The 20751-nt window shown below is 44.6% G+C and overlaps 1 protein-coding gene across 3 annotated transcripts in view; it reads right to left on the reverse strand.

Annotated features, from left to right (window-relative positions):
* The window catches only part of Add2 (adducin 2), a 108345-nt gene that overhangs the window by 35497 nt on the left and 52097 nt on the right, over positions 1 to 20751 (reverse strand). For all 3 annotated transcript variants that reach the window (XM_010609649.1, XM_010609648.1, XM_033764649.1), the window contains exons 2-4: positions 11684 to 11803; positions 6026 to 6242; positions 4457 to 4595 (exon numbers count right to left, since the gene is read on the reverse strand). In XM_010609649.1, coding sequence (XP_010607951.1) covers positions 4457 to 4595; positions 6026 to 6208 — 322 coding nt within the window. In that variant the 5' untranslated portion in view covers positions 6209 to 6242; positions 11684 to 11803. The remainder of the gene's footprint in view (positions 1 to 4456; positions 4596 to 6025; positions 6243 to 11683; positions 11804 to 20751) is intronic.

Raw genomic sequence — 20751 nt, forward strand, 5'->3', positions numbered from 1 at the left:
ATGCTGGGAACTTCCCTTCTCCACATCCCTCACCTTCGGATGCTGCGGACATGTACTCACTAGACTGGTTTTTAGGCACTCATCACCTTCCCTGGCAGATGCTGATCAGCGAAGCAGTGAGAATGCTGGTTAGCCCTATGTGTCCATCAAGAGAGTACAAGGATAGAAACATGAAAACAATGACAGAGAATATGAGGGATATTGGAGGCAAAACCCAGAGAGCCAGCACAGAGATAATCAGTATTGACATAATAGAATAAAAATCGTCTGAAGCGAAATAAAGACCAGTGTATACAAATTTGAAGGACTTATTACATTTTAGGGCAAAGGAAGTCCATAAAAATTATACACTTCTGAGCAACATTTCTGAAATATAAGGTTAAGAGAAAAATCTACAGGCCTCTAGAAAAAAATTTGGTCACCAACAAAGGAACAAAAATAGCTTGTCTCAGATTTCTCTGTTACAGCCAAAGAAAGCAGAAACCACTGAAGTACCACAAAACAGGTAAAAAAACAAAAGAAAGATCAAAAGTACACCAGACAAACTAAAGGAAATAATTTTAAAGTATAATATTATTATCAAAGTAGAATTGGGCAAAATAATATTCCTTTGGACAAAAAAGCCACTTTTGAAAGTCATTTTATATGGATTAAAAGTACAATCTATAATAAAATTAGAGCTATAATGAACATTTATGCTTTGGATAATACTTCATCAAGATATGTAAAGCAAAAATCATCATACAAAGAGAAGTGAACAGAAGGAAAACACAGTGGAAGACATCATAACTTTCATTTTTGAAAACATCAAATAAAAATGGAAATAACAGATTAAATAGTATGCCCTAGAGATTGTCAATAACCATATATAATTTAAAGATAATATTATTGGCCCCAAACAGACCTAAAAAAATCCCTTGAACAGAAATCAAATAGGACGTGTTTTCTAAACACAATGCAATAAAGTCTGATATTATTAACAAATCCTTTCAACCACACAGAAGTGAGAGAATACACTCCCTGGCAGGTCTTTAGAAATAAAAATAAAGTAGGCTTGGGGTGTAACTCAGTGGCATTCCAAACCTATACTCGGAAAAATATGCAGAGCCTTAAATGTCTTTATCATTGAATTAAATATGAAAATAAATAAAATTTAATTTATTCTAATCTAGAAAAATATAAAGAAAATAGCAAACCAAAGAAAAGTTATGGAAAATAATCAATTAAAAACACAAAATTAACAAATTAGAAATCAGGAAAAATAATATAATAAGTAAACCCAAGAATTAGCATATATGAGATTATCTCTGAATAAACAAACATATGAAAACATCAGTACAGAGAAAAGGAAATATACAGGAGCAGGAATAAGAATAGGACCTCATCTCATCCACAGAACAAAATTTAAGTGAAGAAAACATAGTAAATCACTTTAACAAATATGAAAAATAAATGAATTATTTCATATGAGCAAAATTGACTGAAGAAGCAAAAAAATAAGTTTTAAAAAAGACTCTAAATGAAACTATAGAGAAAATGTCAAAGATCTCTAATAATGCTCCAGATCAAGACAGTTTTGCATGTGAGTAATAAATCTTCAAGAAAGGAACTTCCTACCTTAAACTCCATGAGGGCAAAAAGGAAGGTGGGATTACCCTAATCCATATTATGAAATTATAGCCTTAATAGCAGTACTAGATGAAGACTACCCTAAAACTGAACTACTGACCAACCTCAAGGGTGAACATGGACTTCAAAATCCATATTAATATTCCAGCAAATCGAATCTAGAAGAGCATCTTTAAAAGAATGTGTCAAGACCAGAAATTATTTGTTTCAGACAGGAAAAAAAGAGTTCAAAGGGCTGGGGATTTAGCTCAGTGGTTCGGTGGCCTGCCTCGTAAGCGCAAGGACCCGAGTTCGATCCCCGGTAGCACACACACACACAAAAAAAAAGAGTTCAAAGGGCTGGGGATTTAGCTCAGTGGTTCGGTGGCCTGCCTCGTAAGCGCAAGGACCCGAGTTCGATCCCCGGTAGCACACACACACACAAAAAAAAAGAGTTCAATGTTCAGAGTTCTATTACTCTAACTTATTAAAGCAATTGTTCAAGGAAAGAAAAATCAATAATGCCCAAAATGCATTTTATAACATTTAAAAGCCATTTTCAAGAAAGACCTATAATGAGCTACAATAAAAAAGATATTTCCTCAACATGATAAAAAATAATTATCTCAAACTCTGTGGTAAAAGAATTTCCATTAAAGTCAGAAACAAGACAGGGATGATTACTGTCTAATATATTATTAAACATTGTTCTGAAAGTACTAACGGATGAAATGAGAAAACTGCAAAAAATCAAAAGGCAAATGTTGGAATGATGCAGGCAAAATTACCATTATTTACAGATTGTATGATTTTCTATATATAAAAATCCAAGAGAATTTATATAAATTTATATGTAAATCCAGAAAGAAAACTGAATGGAAACACACTTATTTAAAATAACAAAGTTACATAAGGTTTTCTAGATAAACTTAAGGCAGTAATGACTACATAAAAATAACTATCAACTAATAGAGGGCAGGGATTTAGCTCAATGGCACTCTGCCAGCCTTGCAAGCACAAGATCCTGAGTTCAATTCCAAGTACCACCAAAAAAACCCAGAACACAACTATCAGCCTTTTGTAAGGGGCATCAAAGAATACTTAAACATCCCTCATTTCTGAAAATATTTAAAATTCATTCATGCAAATATTTTTAAATGACTTTCTATATGTTAGACACTATTCTAAGTCCAGGACACTATTATAGGAAATAGTATTCTCACATATAAATTTCCCCCATGGAGCTTATAATCTAATATGATTATAATCTATACATTCTCCACTAAATCATTCTCTTCATTTAATGCAATCCCCATCAAACTCCCAACAGGAATGTGCTAGGTAGATGCAAGCAGAGTTTGACAAATAATTCTAAAATTATTCTAAAGTATAAGCTTGTAAAAACATTTCAGAAAAATTGACAAACGAATGTATTTGTCCAATCAGATAATGAAACATGAGGAAGATGCCTCTGAGCATGCAGTCAAAAGCAGAACCTACACAAAAAAATAATAGATTCAACTACATAGAAATGAAAGATTCTACAAGGTGAAAAGGAAAAAAAAAAAGCACACCATGACAAAATCAAACAAAGGAAAAATTAGAAAAATAATTACAACATAATGGAAATATAATAGGGAAACAGTATTAATTTGTATAAAGAATTGAAAATCCATATGAAAAGATATAGTAACAGGAAAATTGACAAAGGATGTGAATACAATTTACTACAAAAGAAAATCATGTCTAATACGTATATAAGCATGTGTATATCCAATCTCATTAGTAATACAATAAATGCACATTAAAGCACAAATAACTAATAAAAAATAAAAACAAAAAAAGTTTTTTAAAAACCCTGCATTTATAACCTGGCAAGTGAGGAGGATAAAAACTACAGATCAGGGTAGAGGAATGGGTACTCTATCAGAATGCTGGGAACATAAACTGATTCCATCTTTCTCTAGGATAGAGAAAGAATGTAATCTGCCATTGTGCATAATAGTCTTTTAAATATGATCCAGCAGTTCTACTCTTTGTAATTTATCTTAAGAAAACAGCCCTGGATAAAGTCATAGATTTACTTAATAGGATATTTACTGCATTGTTCATAATAGCAAAAAGCTAAAAACAACCTAAAAGTCCAATAATGAGAAATTGATTAAATATAATCAATTAAGTAAAAATTAAATTGCTGAATCATTTTCTATTAGGTGAGAAATTAGCTAATATATGTTATTAAAATTATGTATAATGTGATTATATTGTTTCCTTATAATCTGTATACCTTAAGAGAAAAAGGTTGACAGGATATACACCAAAATATTGATAATAATAATTTCTGGTTTTACAAAGACAGGGCAATGATTTTTGCTTCCTTTTCCTGATTATTTTCCTAGTTTTCAACCATCATCCTATATCAATCACGTTGAGGGACAGTTTTTTTAATGTTTTTTTAAAAGCATCTGTTGTGAGCAGAGCTTTACAGCCTAAAAAAGTAGATTCATGCACGGCCCTGGATCTTCCTGGTACTCATCTATGAAGCCAGGCTGGCTTGTCTAGTGGAACATGGAGACACTAGTTTCAATGGCCTCTTTTCATCTCCTGAAGTCACCTCTACCCCTCCCATTCCTGGCATCATGGATAATGATTTTGTGGGTCTCTAATTTGCAGCAACATCAAAAGCAGAGCCAGGCACCTCCCTGGCTTCTGCTGAGTTCCCCGGGGCCTGCTAATGAAACTGCAGGCTTGTACTGTTGCCTGGCAACCATCTTCTTGCTGCTCCTTCCTCTCCTCCTCACCCCACCCCTCCTCCTCAGTTCTTGGCAGCTCCCAGACACCCACTTACTCATGGAAGATGTTGGGAAGACTGCGTGGGAGGTGCTGGCCATGAAGTCCGCAATCTGCCGCAAGGCCCAGATGTTGGAGGAGTTGTTTCCTTTCTTCATCTGCTCCTGGATAAGGCCTTCCAGCTCCTCCCTGAAAGACTGAAGCAGGCCCAGAGGTGCTGATCCCCCCAGAGCATCTCACACAGGAAACTGAGGGACCCACAGCTGCTGGATGATGAGCTCTTCCAAGTGCCCACTCCCATCCCTGGGTCAACTAGGCCAGGCCATTCTTGGGATTCCTGGGCCCCAGAGGCACCTTGCTTAGGACCTCAGGAGCTTCGCCAGATTGCTGTGTGGGGAGCAAAGAGGTGATGCTGGGAATGGAACCTATATTTCCTTTGCCCTGTGAGTAATAATCTAGATTCCAGGTCCTTCCTGTATCCACATGAAGGCCAAGACATACCTCCATCCCCACCCCATCAGTCTTGGCAGGACTTCACTTTAATAATTAAGGGCATTTTTAAAAAGCAGAGCTGAATGAGAAAGCATGCCACCTTCCCTCTCCATTAGCATGCCTATGGCTCTTCTGGGCCTCCATTTCCTCGGGTGCTAAATAAAGCAGTAGTAGGAGGGGCAGAAGGATTTAATGACCGCTGAGGTGACTTCCACTTCTAATGCCCCTATCTGAGCCTAGCTTTTGCAGAGCACCAGGGCATAAACTGGGCATCTTGCCCACCAGATGGCAGCAGGAAACACCTGAAGGAATTAGGGAGCTATTTAATCCTATAAAAAGGACAGAAGCAGGATTCCTGCAGTCACCACGGCCTGCCTGGGGCCCTGAAACCTAGGCTGGTGCTGTCTAATCCTTCCACCTTTTCAGTCACACTCTGGGGATCTTCCCAAGGACTCCTCACCCCAAAGCTTTTAGGACCTGCTATTTGCTTCTAGGCTGCCCACACAATGCCACCAAGAACTCACGCTCACTCCCTCTGTGCTCCTCCGAGAGGCCTGACCATTTACCTGCCTGGAGAGTGCGGTAGGCGACCATGCTAGGCAGGCGCCACCGACCTTAAGTCTGGAGAGGGCTGGGTGACCCCAACTTGGCCTCGCTTCCTCCACTCCTGTTCCATAATCTCTGCCCTGTTGAGTTCTCCACTCTCCCCACCTCCTGGACCTTCCAGGCCCTCCTTCCCCTGCCCCATGCATTCAGGCCTTGTTTGTGCCAGCCACAGTGAGTTCTTACATCGTGATGCTCAGTAAAGGGAGCCCCCAAGACTTTTCCATGGTGCCCTATGCTGTGACGAAGGAAAGAAGACTAGAAGCTGAGAATCTGAGGGGTAAAGGGTTTCCTGTCCCTCTCCCTTTTTCTGAGCCAAGCTGTCTGCATACACCCAACTTTCGCCCTCCGCTAGTGAACAGGAGGAGAGACACCACGTGGCAGTCCAGTGTTGCTCTGTGGGCCTAAATTGCTCCGACCCTGAGAAGAGGAGCAGCAGGTCTTCCAGTCCGGGGAGAAGCCCGCCCCTCGCTCCTCCGCTCCCTCCTCCTTCGCCTGTCCCGGGCCCTTCAGCTGGATCAGACCCACTCACCGGGCTCTGAAGAATCATGGTGACGCGCTTCTTCTGCTCCATCAGGTTGAAGTCCTGCCGCAGGTCGGCCGCCCGGTTGCGAAGGCGCAGGTACTCCGGATCCTCCTCAGAGAAGCGGTCAAAATAGGGCTGCCCCTGGGGGGGTTGTGGGGAGGCGGCATCGGGGACCGTCTCTTCACTCATTCTCCTGCTGGGGCTACGATCAGCTCCTGGAACCCTGCAGGGGAAGGACAGCGTGGGCGGCAGGTTGGTTCTCGAAGGTGTGCACGCGCTTCCTAAGGCCAAAGGTTGGGTGGGTTGGATCCCTCCGCCGCCCGGCCCCCGAGCTGCGGCTATTCCAGCAGGGTGTGTCAGCAGAGCCGTGGCTAGGGTGCCAGCAGCTGAACGCGGCCCCCATATCGACCGACAGGGGCGCTGTGATAATCAGGCCGAATGAAAATACGAGTCAGGGTTACCTAGTCACACTGGGCTTGAAGTGGAGAGTTTCCCATTGGAAGCATGATATGCAACACTTTTTGAGCATTTCTGAGATTCATGCTTACATATCGGAAGCTATTTAGTGGGAATCCGTATTTCATCTAGGTGGCTGGTGGAGTCACTTTCTTAGCATGCCCAAGGCCCTGGGTTATATTCCCAGCATGGCTACGTAAGTGTAAATATATATAATGTAAACCCTCTTGTAAGCATGTTCAAAAATATGGTGGGGAAAGTCACAAACAAGCACCTCTACTAAGACTTGGGAAACACTTTGCTCAGTGCTCTGGCCCCTGGAAAGAAACCATTGGTGAATCTTTTTTTGTTAAATATGGCTTAATGCAGAAGCAAAGTCTTACCAAGTTTAAAAAGAGCTATGCAATTTGTATTACCAAAAAATGTATTTTTCCCAAGTACCACTAAATGTCTACTGAGAAACAAAGAAGAAATACTTTCTGAAGAGAGAAATGTGGCCAGGTGCCCAGAGTCCCACATAATGAGGCCCAGGCTCTGCAGTGAAGACCATCAAGCCACATCTTTTTTCTACTCAAGTGTGCGTGCTTGTTTAAATGCATGAGTGAAGAACAAGAGAGTGTCCACATTGCTATTTCGGAGCTCTTCTGAGGAATCAAGCTGCAATTTCAGCCTTGGCTTCCTGGCTGTGGGGCTTTGCCTAAGCCAGTTTCCATGTGTCAGCTCTGCTAGCCCTTAAGTTTGTGTCATGCACCTTCACCACCTTGTGCTTTATCTTTGCCTGCTGGCTGATTCCCTTCCCAGCAAAAGAAGCTATAACCTTGAATGAACCATAATTAGATTTTGAACATAAGGAGAATATTAAATGGGCTTGGGACTCCAGGTTCTCATCCATATTCTGCTATCCCTTTGCTTTTTGAGCTCCCAGTGTGTGAGGACAGGGAGTGCCGTCTTGTGCTCTGAGAGAATGTGCCTGAACTCCCAGGTCTTGATCTGCACTGGACCTTTGGCTGACCGGTCCCTGGCCCACTCCAGCCTTGCTTCAGCAGTCGCATGTGCCTCAGCCTTAACCTTCATTCCACCCAGCAGCTCATTACAAAGGAGGCCCTGATGATAACCAATAGGCCACATTCTCCTTGTCCTTGAGCTGCCTGTGATCTCTTCTTCCATTCCATCAGGGCTCTACCTTCTACTCTTACAGTTTCTGGGTGGTGTGAGTGGAGGTTAATGCCATGGATGAGCCCAGAAGACAACTGAGAGTCCATCCTAGCAGCCTAAAATACCCAACTGGCTTGTTGTGGTTGCTGTTTGCATACTTCCTTTCGGGGAAATGTGAATAGCAAGTTCAAGAGAAGGCACATGGGCAGAGTACCTTAAGGGTTGAACGATGGCCTGAATCTATGCCGAGAGCACTGGTTACACATTGCAATCACCAGGGGAACTTTAAACTGTTGATGCCAGAGATTCTAATATAATTAGTCTGGAGAGTGACCTTGACATGAGGATTTTTTTTTAAACTCCCTGGATGATTCTAAAGAGCAACTAGGGTTGAAATAGTACAAGCTATATGCTAATCATGATAATATGTAATATAACTCCCATTCCAGGTGATGGCTATTTTTAGCAAGCCAAAGATGGCACGAAACCACATGTTTCTATACTCATATCATCTCACTGCCCATACCTGTCCAGACCCACTCCACCTACCACCTACCATGGTACATTTGGTCTGGCTCCATAGGCCACCATGACCTGCTTCTGCAAGGCTGGCAAACTGTAGCCTCTGCTCTTGGTTATTTCACTAACCCATCATCTCCTTATGAAAGCCCTTAACAAATCTCCCCCAACTAGCACCTTCCTTATCAGTTGTATTGATGAGATATTTGGCAACAAGAGAGAGGGGTAAATGACTAGGAGTGGGAGAAGGAGTCTGCTGGGAGAGGTGGCCCCCCAAAATATCCTCTAGAAATTTTAAAATAGAGTTGGTGGGTTGATACAACAACTGCCACTTAGAAACTTTAAATCCAGACTCTTTTCATTCATCTAAAAGGAGAAAGAGCGATTAAATCTGTCAGGAATATTTCTGGTGGAATTTTCTTGGACTAGAAGAAGTCAGAGGCCTGAAATCTTGCCTCAGTTCTGTCACTTGATATCAGCAGGAGCTTGGATAAGTCATTTCCCTAAGCACAAAACTAAGTACAAAAAGGGAGGGAGTGACAAAAAGGATCTCTGGTCTCCCTTTTAGCTCTGATACTATATTGTTTGTCCAAGCTGGAGACAGATCCACGTAGAAAAGGCAGAAGGATGAAGGATCTGGGTTTTCCAGACCAAGGACTTCCCTGCTTCCCCTGGGTCCTGATCTCCAAGCCAGGTGATAAAAGAGAAACACCTGCAAAGAACATACATGAGCTGACAATGGCCTGTGGCCTCAGGTTAGTCTTGTGAGCTTGGGGTCGGTCATGAATACTTCGCCTCATCATGCCCCCACATAAGAAAGGACTCCAAGGTCAAATACAAGAGGGCTGTACCACAGCCATGAAGGCGCATGGCCACCACCCAGATTTTCCTGGCAGACAGAGCTCCAGACCCAAATCCTTCCACTGCATCACTCCGCTCAACCCCACCACTGATCAGTTCTGTGACTCATCATGACAAATAATTCTCTTTGGCACTTCCAAGCCCTGAACCGTGGATATTATTTTTAAAATAGCAACAAGCAACCCCCCCACTGAATACACTGGATGGGAGCATGGAGATGTGAGATCCCTGTGTTCTCTCCAGCCCTACCAGCTGCCAAACTCTCAGCTTCTCTGGAACATGGACTGTTTGGGCCAGTACATCCTGGTACCGAGCCTTCCTAGCCTCATTCCTTTCAATCCAGGCAGGAAAAGGTGGACCTCTTCCTTTCCCTGTGTAGTGGCTTCACTTCTCAGGAGTGGGGACAGGACGACCATGAAGCAGCTCACCCCTCCCTGAAATATGAGGAACCAAGAAGTCCTGAGCCTAAGGGAGAGGAACCCATGCTACCGTGTCTCTGGTCCCCTGCCCTGCTCAGATCCTAGCCTCACAGGGTTGTTCCCCAGGTGTTCCTATGGGGATGGTATAAGGGGGAGACATTGACTCCATCATCATGACAACAGGGGCCTGGGTGGACTCTCTGGCTATGTGAACCAGAGGCATTCTTTTGTGATCCTTTCTTTCCTCCCCATAATGCTGTGCAAAGGACCAGTTACATACAAATAGCTTAATGGTCAGAGGCTCAGACGCTGGAACAAGAACTACTTGGGTTCAAACCTCAGCTTATGCCCATTATTAGCTGTGTGATGTTGGGCTGGTTAACCTAACTGTTCCTCAGCTTCTTCATATATTATGTAGGGGTGATAATTTAACTGCTTCAAAAGGTGGCTGGAAGAACTATGGGTTAATGTATGTGAAGTACTTAAAGCAGGGTCTAGAGTTAACAAGTGCTAGTAACTCTTTTGGTTCTAGTAGGTATCATTTAGGAGCCAGAATCATTTTAGCATTAGGAACTTGAGTAATGAGAGCCTTGTGAGTCAGTGGTAAACAGGTGCACGCTGAATAACTATAATTATGTAGTTTGGTCCAAAAGACTAATTCAGCCATGAGCTATGCTAAAAAAAGAACAACTAGGAAAAGACTGATGAGAATGCCTAGTTTTCTGATTAATGGGAACATGTCAACATGGAGATGACAAGAAAGAGGCTACACAGGACGAGGAAGACCAGACCAGTGTCTGTTCAGCCAGGTGTGATGGGAAAGAAAGAATTAACTGGTCTTTATCCCCCGTTCCTCGCACAGAGCTTTAAAAACTCTTAGGATTCTTTCAATGTCCAAAAGATAGTAAAAATATCTTTTGTAATTCATAATGAGCCCCTTCCAACCTAACCTGCTAATAAGGTGACTCAGAGTGGGCCCTAAGATTGTTTTAAGGGAGGACCTGGTCAGAAAGACCAAGTGCATGATTAGAAGCCTAGAGCTTCACTCCAAGGAGGGAGAGAGGCCACAGGCTGAGTTCAATTAAAGGGCAAAAGATTTAATCAACTGTGCATTTGATAAAATAAGCGCCCTGACTTAGAAAACCAAAAACCAAAAACTCTGGACCCTCAAGCTTTGGGGAGTTGTGAACACACTGAGATTGGGAGAGCAAAGAACCCAGATTCCAGGAGGAGAGGGCACGGAGGAGCTCTGTGTGCCCCCACTCCCACCCACACTGTGCCTATGAGACTCTTGCATTTACCGCTTTTGACTTAGATTTTTATAATGAACCTATGACTGCAAGTACAGCAATTTTAGTATCTTCTTGGGGCCATTTTAATGCATTGTAGAACCTGAAGGGGAGTTGTAAGAATCCCCAAACTTAAGCCAAGTCAGACAGAAATGGAGGTGGTCTGAGGACCCACTTGTGTCTGGTGTCTAAAGTGGGAGCAGTCTTGTTGGTGACCTTGCCCTTTACTTAGTGGTACTTAATTTGTGGGCCGTTTAACTTGGACATGCAGTTGTTCAATTGAATTGAGCTGTTGACAGAGAATTGGTGACAGAGAATCGGTGATAGAATAGCACTCACCAACTTGTTTTCATGACTTATTTTCACTCCCAGGGCCACTCTGTGAGGCAAACAAGTTTTTTCACATAAAGAAACTGAATCTCAGAGAAGTTAACTAACTTGCCCCAAGTCACACATCCAACAATGGATTCACTCTGAACTATCTCTGGCCCCAGATCTTCACTTTGCCACTCCATTATATTGTCCCTAAACATCAGTTGGGCTGTCTTGTGAGAGGGGATTGGCTGATTCCCTAGAGTCTCTGGGACCAGAATTAGGAAGCCAGGTGGTTGCTGCAGATAGACAGATTTCCCTGAGAGTGTAAAAGGAGTTCTGACAGCAAGCAGCCCAGTAAAAGGAAGATGGCAGCTGCCTTGTCAGGCAGTTAGCTCTCTCCTGGAGTCACAGTGCTTGCCGAATGCCGCAGAGGGGCTTCTGCCCTTGTAGGAAATGGAACAGGGATAGGGGAGGGGGCAACTAGCAACTAGGACCTCCGAGGTCCAGCAAATTCTCTTGCAGCTCTTGAGTGGGCAAGGTGGGGGTAGTTCAGGACAGTGACCTGAGTGTCTGGAAACTCATCCTCGTTAGATGGGCCCACTATGAAGTATGCATCACCCCCCGCCCTTCTAAAAGCCCAAACTACTTACCTGGAGGCTGCCCCAGGCTTGTTGAAGGCTCTGTTCTCTCCACACTGGGTCTGCAACCCGTGCTCCACACTCAGGGTACTGTGTGCTGCATCTACACAACCTCAGCCATCCAGGTGGAAACTAGGAAATGAAGCACAAGCATGGGAAACATCAGGGTGCTGTCTGGAGCGCTATGACCTTCCTCAACGTGACTTATTTCATAAACTGCTGGGAAACATTTTTAAGTGAACATCCAGTGATTTTTTTTAATTTTAAAAAACAACTTATATCTATAAAAAGGAAAAGAAAGTATTGTTATCTTCATAATTGGGATCAAAATTCCCTTTCAACAAGGAACTAGCAGATCTCACTACTGAATGCTGGCTGGGAGGCCTCAGAGAAAGAAGGCTGCTCTGTGTGCTGGAGGGAACAGAATGTGGAGTTCCTGCCACAGCCCAGGGATAAGACCACTTCCTGGGACCCCTCCCCGAAACACTTCACTGCCAGCTACAAAACTTACAGACAATGCAGTCCCAAAGGCAGAAATTGCCTGAAAAATATCACACCTTAGGCAAGTTGGAAAACCTCAGACTGACATGGGCCATGAATTAGTGAATTCAAAACAGTTTCACTGAGAAATCAATAGAAGGAAGCCCCCAGGTAATACCTGGGAAAAAAGTCGTGGAGTACTCCTGAAGAAGGAAGGTAATGTTAGTATCTTACACACACGGGCAATTTATCCCGCTAAAACTCCTGCACAGTGAGGTCTTCCAAAGATTAATCAGTGAAGTGTTTAAGCACACATACAAGAGTGACAGTCTTCCAGAGGTGCAGGGGCTGTTTCATCCAGGACTGGCAGGTCCCTTTGCCCCTTGATATAGCCTTTTCTCCATCCCTGATCTGATACTGTCCCTAATGGAACCATCCAGGAGGGACAAGAAGAGTAGACTTAGAAGGTATGATATGCCTGGGAGAATTCTGGACAACTACATGCCACTAAGGCATAGCCTTATCCTCAACCCAGCCAGTAGGCTGGGGCTCAGCATTTCAATGCCTAGAGGTCCCTAAAGCCTTTCAGTTAAGGCACCAAAAATTGCTTTCAAGAGCAAGGCTCTGTGGCTAGCATGTTTAGCACTATCTGTATCCCCCTTCCAGGGTTTTATTTTTGCCTAGAATGAGCTCATAGCCACCACTCTATGCTACTCCTATCCAGTGCCCACTAATATGAGAGACTTCCCTACCAGGGCTAACTGCACAGTGGTTTGCTGACACATCACAATGCCCTCCCTTAGACCAGTCCTACAGCCAGGAAAGTTGCATTACTTCAAGCACCAGCTTCCTCCTTGGCCCAGCACCTAGCCATGAAGGGCCCTGGGGCTATAATCAGCTAAGATTTGAACTATTAGAGCCTAAGCTATTTCTTGGTGTAACAACAGAATTTATCCTTTGTCTCCAGAAGTGACATGTGCTATTCATGTAAGAAGGCAAGCATCTGTCTCCTAGCTGAGCAAAATAGCACCATGAAGAAAAGAACTCCCATCTCAGCCTCCATCACTGTTGGAATTCCACTATTAGGGCTCTACTCCTTGGGTTATGGTGTTATCCACTGTTTGAAATGTAGACAGCCCTGAGAAGTACTGGGGGCAAAAGTGCTACAATCTGTAAACTATGGCAGCAAAACTGTCAAATAGCTGACTGCAGACTCTGGCTGAGCTGTGTCAGGACAGGCATCAGCAAGTTTCAATGTGGGAAAGGGAAGGGAGAGGCCCTCTGCCGGGGCTCTCCAAGAGGGCCCCTGCACCTGGACAGGGCTGGTGCTCTGAGGACTTTGGATGGCCATGGTCTGGGTGAACCCTTACAGCCTGGCTAGTGGAGGCATTAAGCCCAGTATAACCCCAACATGTGCCTTGAGATCTACCTGCAGGCCTTGGCAGAGCTGAAAAGCAAGGTGCAGTGTGAGCCATGGTGAGAAAAGGCACCCTGGGTAGTTCAGAAAGCACCCGGCACATGGCACCTCAGGGCCACCTGCTCTCAGTGTGCTGTCAACCTGGGCTGTGAGGTGGGAAGAGTCACTCAGTGGATCCTAGTCCTTGGCTGCCCGCTAGACTATGAAGCATTCGCCCACCCACAAACCCTACAGTCATCCTAAAATCAACTTGTGAAACAGACCACCACTCCCACTAACCTCACCCATAGCCTCCCTTACACCACAGCCCCTCTTCTCTGCCCCTACCAACCAGTCACCACTGTACCACTAGCCCCCAATCATCATGGGAAAGCAGCCTTGACTCTTGCCTCCTCTTGTCCTGTGCGTCTAACCAGTCATCAAAGTCTGGTTTTATGTCCTAAAGATTTCCCAACCCAGAGCACCACGCCTAAATCATGCCCCCATCTCTCCTCCCATCCAACGCTCTCTGGCCATTGGTTCTTCCTCTCTCCTGCCCCTGTAACCCTGTGCCATCCAAGCATGCCGAAGAGTTACCCTAAATAACTTGCAAATCTGGCCCATTCCTGCCACTGCCCTGCTAACACCTCCTGCCCTTTACCAGGGGCACTTTTCCTATACCTCTTTTTTTTTTTTAAATTCCATCTCTTCCAGCCAAAACTTAGTCAGAGTTAAGACTCTATTATCAAAAGGGCAGGTGTTCCTTTCACCTTTTCCAAATATAAAATTTTAAGTCTGAATTTGCTTTTTCAAACCAAATGTGTGTTCCACGTTAAAAAAAAAATCAAACTCATGAATTGACTGAAGCGCTCTGCCTTTCTCTCTGTCCTCCCACTCTCTCCTTGAGATGGCCACCTGCAGGGTGAAGTCCCAACTCTGCACTGACATCTACAGCCCCATGGGCCTCCCGGACCCAATCCAGCCTCCTTGCCTATCAGGCTGAGGTGTATTTGCAAGACACAGATGCACAAGGGATCCTGTGTCTGCCAGGAATGCCCTTCCCTCTACCTCCTCCATTAGCTCAGAGGCCCACTCTCCTGGGAGCCTGCTCCTATGCCCGCTCTCTGCAGCTGTTACATCCCTTGTACTCATCTCTTTCATTCCACTTGCAGCCCACAGCAGCAATCTATTCCCTGAGCTCCAAGCAGCGGGGCACACCTTAGGCATTTCTTCATGTGCCAGGTTGCCACAGGGCTGGTGTGAGGTGGGTGCTAAATAAATGCCAGCTGAACTCAAATGCAACTAATGGTGTGTTGGGAACTTGGGCCAGCTTAAAGCCACACTGGTCAGGGCCCGGGTCATGGAGGTGAGGAAAGCCTGAGGGAGGCTCACAGTACAGTGTGGGAAGAGAACCAGAAGCAGCCTGTTTTAGGGTAAGGTGCCAGGTGTTCATGGAGACATAGTAGTGCCTAAATCACCTCCTCCTAGAAAAAAGCATCCTTTTGATATAGAACCCATTGGTTGGGCCCCTCCAGCCAGTTTTCTCTTCTACCTTGAAGCAGAACCCCAGCAACTGATTGTGAGGAACAGTCTGACTCCACAGTGCAACACTGATCATAGAGGACAAACAGGAAGATAATATACACAACACAAATCACAGCCTTTGTGGCTCCCCAAAGTTTTGTCTCGCTCCCTTTCTCTTACCTCTTCCCTCCAGGACCTCCTTCCCTCTCCTGCTTAGAACAAGCATCCCCCCGCCCCGCCACACACACACATACTCTTCTCAGAGAGCCCTAGAGCTTCCCCTCAGCATTTCCAGTTGGAATTCACACCTGTGCCCCGCTTCAGCAGACCCTACTTGGGATTCACCCTACTGAAAGGGCAGCTGGAGATGCAAATCAGGAAACACACTCCTGTGATGGTGCACCTTCTTCCCTGCCTCACTAGGACCAAGTACACACACCCCCATTTCTATGCATGGCTTCCTGTGGCTGTAAAAGAATGGAGGGTCTATAAGGGAGTAGCACACACCCAAGTTGCCTGACTGTGCTAAAATCTGCCTTAACTCTATACACCCTGAGAAAAGAAGTGACTAGTCATTCACCACTTCAGTGGCGGCTCCCAGATGGTAACAAGCAGCTGCATGGCTTGGCATGAAGATCCCAAAGAGAAAAGACTCAGGAAGCCATCATCTGCAGAGGCCTATCACTGCCGTAGGCAAAGCCCCTCGGTGCCGCCAGCCATGCAAAACCTGGGTCTCAATCCCCCAGCTCAGCACAGCACTTGTGGCAAGCCTAGGGCTTGGAGTCAGAATCCCAAACTCACCAGTCCCTGAAAGAGACTCCCTCAAGTGGGAGAGGAGGCGGTTATGGCTGTGCAGTTTCTGCCTTGCAAAATAATGGCGGCAGTTGAATGAGTGAGACCACACCCTGCCTGGTGTGTCCAGATAAAGGGGGAGCTCAAGCGTCTGCATTGGTGGATCTCAGGGAACACTTATCAGCATCTCTTCACATGCTCTGAATTCTCCAGAGTTCCACATCAGGTAGGAACTACTATGATCATTTAGGGCAAAAGTCCTTTAGAAGAAGAAAAGAGGAGGGAAAAGACAGGAAGGAGAGAAGTGGTAATGTCTACTTCCGGAAACTCTGTTGGTTGGGGGAAAATCCTCTTTTTTGTTTTTCCAGACAGGGTCTTGCTAAATCACTAAATTGCCCAGACTCAGCTTAAATTTGCAATTTTCCTGCCACCACCCTCCCAAAAGTGCTGGGCCTATAGGCATTTGCCACTGTACTTGGCTTGGAAGAATCCTCTAATCCCCAGTTGCTATAAGCCCAAGCTATACTGGTTTCCTGGCATCTCTCACACATAGTTTCCTGATAAGATACAAGGGATTTTCAAAGCTTTCAGGCAAGGGACCTCAGACCTCGTAGTTGTACACAATTCTTTTTCCATCCTCTACTACCAGAAATTGCACGTTGTGGAAAGAATGGACCCTACACTCCTTACTGAGGTCATCAGTCAATCCCATCCCCTCTCACTGGACAACACGGTTATTTGTCATATATCTATTGGTGGCCAGGAGTGAGCAAGAACTAGACATGAAAAGGAAGATACCTGGAATGGATGAAACACAGCCCCTGCTTGCCAGAGACTCACAGTCATATTTGATCACATAAAAACATGAATACAAATAAAACACATATAGAAACTTATAAATATGTGTGCAGTCAGCTTTTAAGGTCAACACAAAAAGGACACTGAAAGCAAAATCCAGGAGTCATCTGAAATATGCTTGTCATGAATACAAATAAAACACATATAGAAACTTATAAATATGTGTGCAGTCAGCTTTTAAGGTCAGCACAAAAAGGACACTGAAAGCAAAATCCAGGAGTCATCTGCTCAGTGTTTGTTGGATCAGAACACTGGAAACCCAGGGTCTACAGTTATGAGAACCAAGATCCTGAGTTAGAGCCCAAAGAAAGATATTCAGTCATTCAGAGCTGTAAAACATCAGCAGATGGTAGTGCTCTGGGGACGATTCTCTCCAACCCTGCAGTGAAGGATCAGCATCCTGGATTTTCAGGTAGGAAAACTAAGGCTTTGGGAAACCTGACTTGTTCTAGTCCACTTGCTGACAAAGGACAGGGCCTAAATTTGAGCGCATCTGATCTGGTTCCAGAGCCTATTCTCTTCACTTCACCACACTTTCCTCTTCCATTCCTTGAAATAAAGGCGAGTAGACCCAGGGGCCTGGGGAAACATGAAGAATGGAAATCTGCAAATGGCCACAGCTCAAAGCCCGGCTTCGTGTTCCTGACAGAGCCCCAAGGATTCAGGCAGCACCAGAAAGGATGATTCTGGCTTCTGCGTCTATCATATGTGCTCAGAACTGAGTTCTTCCCATATGGAGTGGGGATTAGGAGATAAGGGAGAGAATAGACAGCTCAAATGTTCCCTGACAAAGCAAGCACCATGATTTCAGGTAATATGGATGTTGCTGGTCCTCTATAGGAGGACAGATGGCTTCAGTGATGACAGATGGCAACGGATCACCTTGGCTGCCAGGTCTCTGTAGTGTAGGTAGAGCCCACATCTGAGTCCTGCTTTCTCTGGACTCAAAGGCAATTCTTTCTTTACGTACCTGGCATGATCCAGGGCCTGGGTCACCACTGGATGGTCAAGGGGTGAAATTCACAATTCCTGTGCTCAAAAGGCCCATGATGGCACGGGGTGGGGGGGTGGCTCATAGAGGGATTGTTACATTACCTAGTGGGGGTAGGGAATAGACAGGGCTCCAGTGAAACCTTAGGAAAGCAGCAGGGTGATTCCCAACTACAAGGCTACAGCACTGGGCTTTAACCCACTCTTTTTGAGCCTCTGCCACTGATCACAGTGCCATATGGATCTCATGTCTTTGTATAGGGGAAAGAAGGGGCATTTAGGAAGACCTGGTGATGCAGAGGCATTGCTGAACTAGCAGGATGGCTAGGCTCAGCCCTCAAATACTCAGTCTCTCCAGTGAAAAGGTCAGCTAAACCTGGGGACCAGGCAGACAAAAGCTCATCAAAAAGGCTGACTGATTGAACTGACTGGTCCTCTGATTCGCTGTTTCATACCTCTGATTGTCACAGATACTTTTGAGCAGTTACCTTGTCTACCTCTAGTCTTTGGGCAAGACGGTACCTAATGTCATTTTGAAAAGCTTCAGTTTGATCAAATTCAAACATAAAACAATTATCCTTCTGTTTGGTGTAGTCTGGGTGTATTTGTTCTTCATTAGGAAAGTGATGTATAACCCACTGAATCTTGTGGGAGGGCTACTCTTGTCTCTTATATCTACTTTCAACCAAGATATCACAGAAATAGTTGTTGGACAGTTTCCCTCTGTGTGTAATAGAATAAATTATATCCTAGGACAGAACAGATAGAAATAAATGCTCTGCTGGCCTACAGAACATCCATGTGGATACAACCCCAAAATCTGTGCATTGAAGGTCCAGCTCTGACTGGATGTCAAGAAAGAGAGGGAAAAAATGGAATATATGTTATTGACCTTCCACTCCTCTCCCTGATGCTTCAGTAGAGTTTCGGTTTTTATCATGGAGATACTAAAGAGCTATTACAATTTCTGTATTTTTTTTTGCACGTCCATGTGTCAGAGACAACACCGTGTGCTTCTTAAACCCACTTCCTCTCATAACCAGACACCTGTATTTCATAGCCTCTTCTCTCTAGGTAAGACCATATGGAATGTAGAGTCGTGCAGTGTAAGGAGAAGTGATGGGCATCACCTGTAGCTTAGGCAGTTGCTCTAGTTTGGATCTGGAATATCCCCTAAAGTCCCATGGGTAAAGGCTTGGTCTTTAGCTGTTACTATTGGAAGGTGATGGCATCTTCAAGAGGCGCGGGGCCTCACTGAAGGTTTTAGGACATTGGGAGTGTGTCTTGAAAGGGAGCATGGAACATTGATCTCTTCTGCTTTCTCACCCAGCCATGAGCAGATGGGCTCTGTTATGACTTATATCTGGATGTCTCCCCGAAGCCTCAGGCTCTCAGAAGTAGGGCTTATGGAAAGTGATTGGATTATGGGGACACTACAGCTGGCTTGGTATTAGGAGGTGGCGTCTGGTTGGAAGAGGAGGGTCACTGGAGGCATGGCCTAAAGGGTTTATCTCCCTGCCTGGCTTTGCCTTTCTTCGTCTGCCTCCTGGATACCATGACACAAGCAGCTCTTCTCCACTGTGGCCCTTTGTCAGGATACCCTGCCTTGGAACCAGCCAACCACGGACTGAAACAAGAGCCAAAATAAACCTCTCCTCCTTCAAATTGTGGATGTCTGGTGTTGTGTCTCAGTGATGAGAAAGTGACTAAGTCAGGCCCCTTCTGCCATCCATACCTGCCATGTCTCTGTGCCACCACAGGCCCAAGGCAATGGCCTGGGTCGGCTGATATCTCCAAAACTGTGAGCCAACATAAACATTTCCTCTTTTAAATAGCTTTATCACAGGTACAATAATGCCTCCTTCCGTACATGAACAATTCACTTAGCAAACAGAAGCATTTGGTGAAATTTTGTTCTTGTTCATGACCTCTGTATTGGATGAAAAACACGACCACGGCCATCTTCCCCGCATGAACACAAATGTGGCTGGCCATCTTCCTCAGGATCACGGAACGAATTAAGCTCATGAACTAAGATTCTACTGTATTTGTTACAGTAGCAGAAAGCTGACTAATGTAACAATTAGAGCAGAGGTTCCTTTTCCATTCCTTTCTCAGTTCTTGCCTCCTTGCTGGATGCAGAGCATCTGGTGGAAATCCCAGCTACTGGATAAAGCCTCCATCAGATGGACGGCAGCACACTAAGCATCTGATTGGAGTTCCTGAGGCTGCTGTTACAGCAGGTAGCCTACCCTCAAAAACGCACCCACACCTTCTCTTTACCTCAGGATAATCTTCTAGTAACTCCATGGTTAGTTATTCTAGTATGTTCTTCATGATCACCAGTTACTCATGTGTTAAATCTCTATCCCCCATACTTTATCATTTTCCTCTCACTAGTTTTATTACTGACATTTTTCCCTCCAAAGTCTCTCCCAGGTCTGCCATTCAATTCTTCCCTGTATTTTCCCAGTGTTGGAAATACAGCGGAGAAAATTCAGAACCCATGGAGGGTGGTAATAGGAGCCCCAGACTATTACTCTACATGAAGGTCCTGGAGTACTGGTTATACTAGGTAGCATCATGGCTAAGAATCCAAACATTAGCGGGTCAGCACTGGATCCAGCTCCGCCACCTTCTAGTTGTGACCTTGGGAAAACTACTTAATTTTTTTGTTTGAATAAGGGCCCTCATTAGAGGATTCTATGAGACAATATTTGAAAGCTTAGACACAGGGCCCAACAAAGAGTAAGGACTCAATAGATGGTAGGTGCTGCTGTTAAATCATGCTTCTCATCTTTTATTGACATTGTTACAATGTAATTTTTTTTTTTTAAAAATCCGTCTGGCTTCCAAACATGCTTCTGGGCTGACTGCCCCTATCAAATGTTCCCAAGGGAATGTCAATGAATCTGTGAAGCTGAGCTTAATAAAATTAGGCAAGCGATGCCTGCTCCTGAATTTCTGTACTAAACACACAGAAGGATTTTTGGCCGATGTGCATTTTAAATGGTTTGTTGCACTTTTCCTTCAGACCATT

Source organism: Fukomys damarensis, unplaced genomic scaffold (assembly GCF_012274545.1).
Source record: "Fukomys damarensis isolate Sample0158 unplaced genomic scaffold, DMR_v1.0_HiC HiC_scaffold_2, whole genome shotgun sequence".
Lineage (NCBI taxonomy): Eukaryota > Metazoa > Chordata > Mammalia > Rodentia > Bathyergidae > Fukomys > Fukomys damarensis.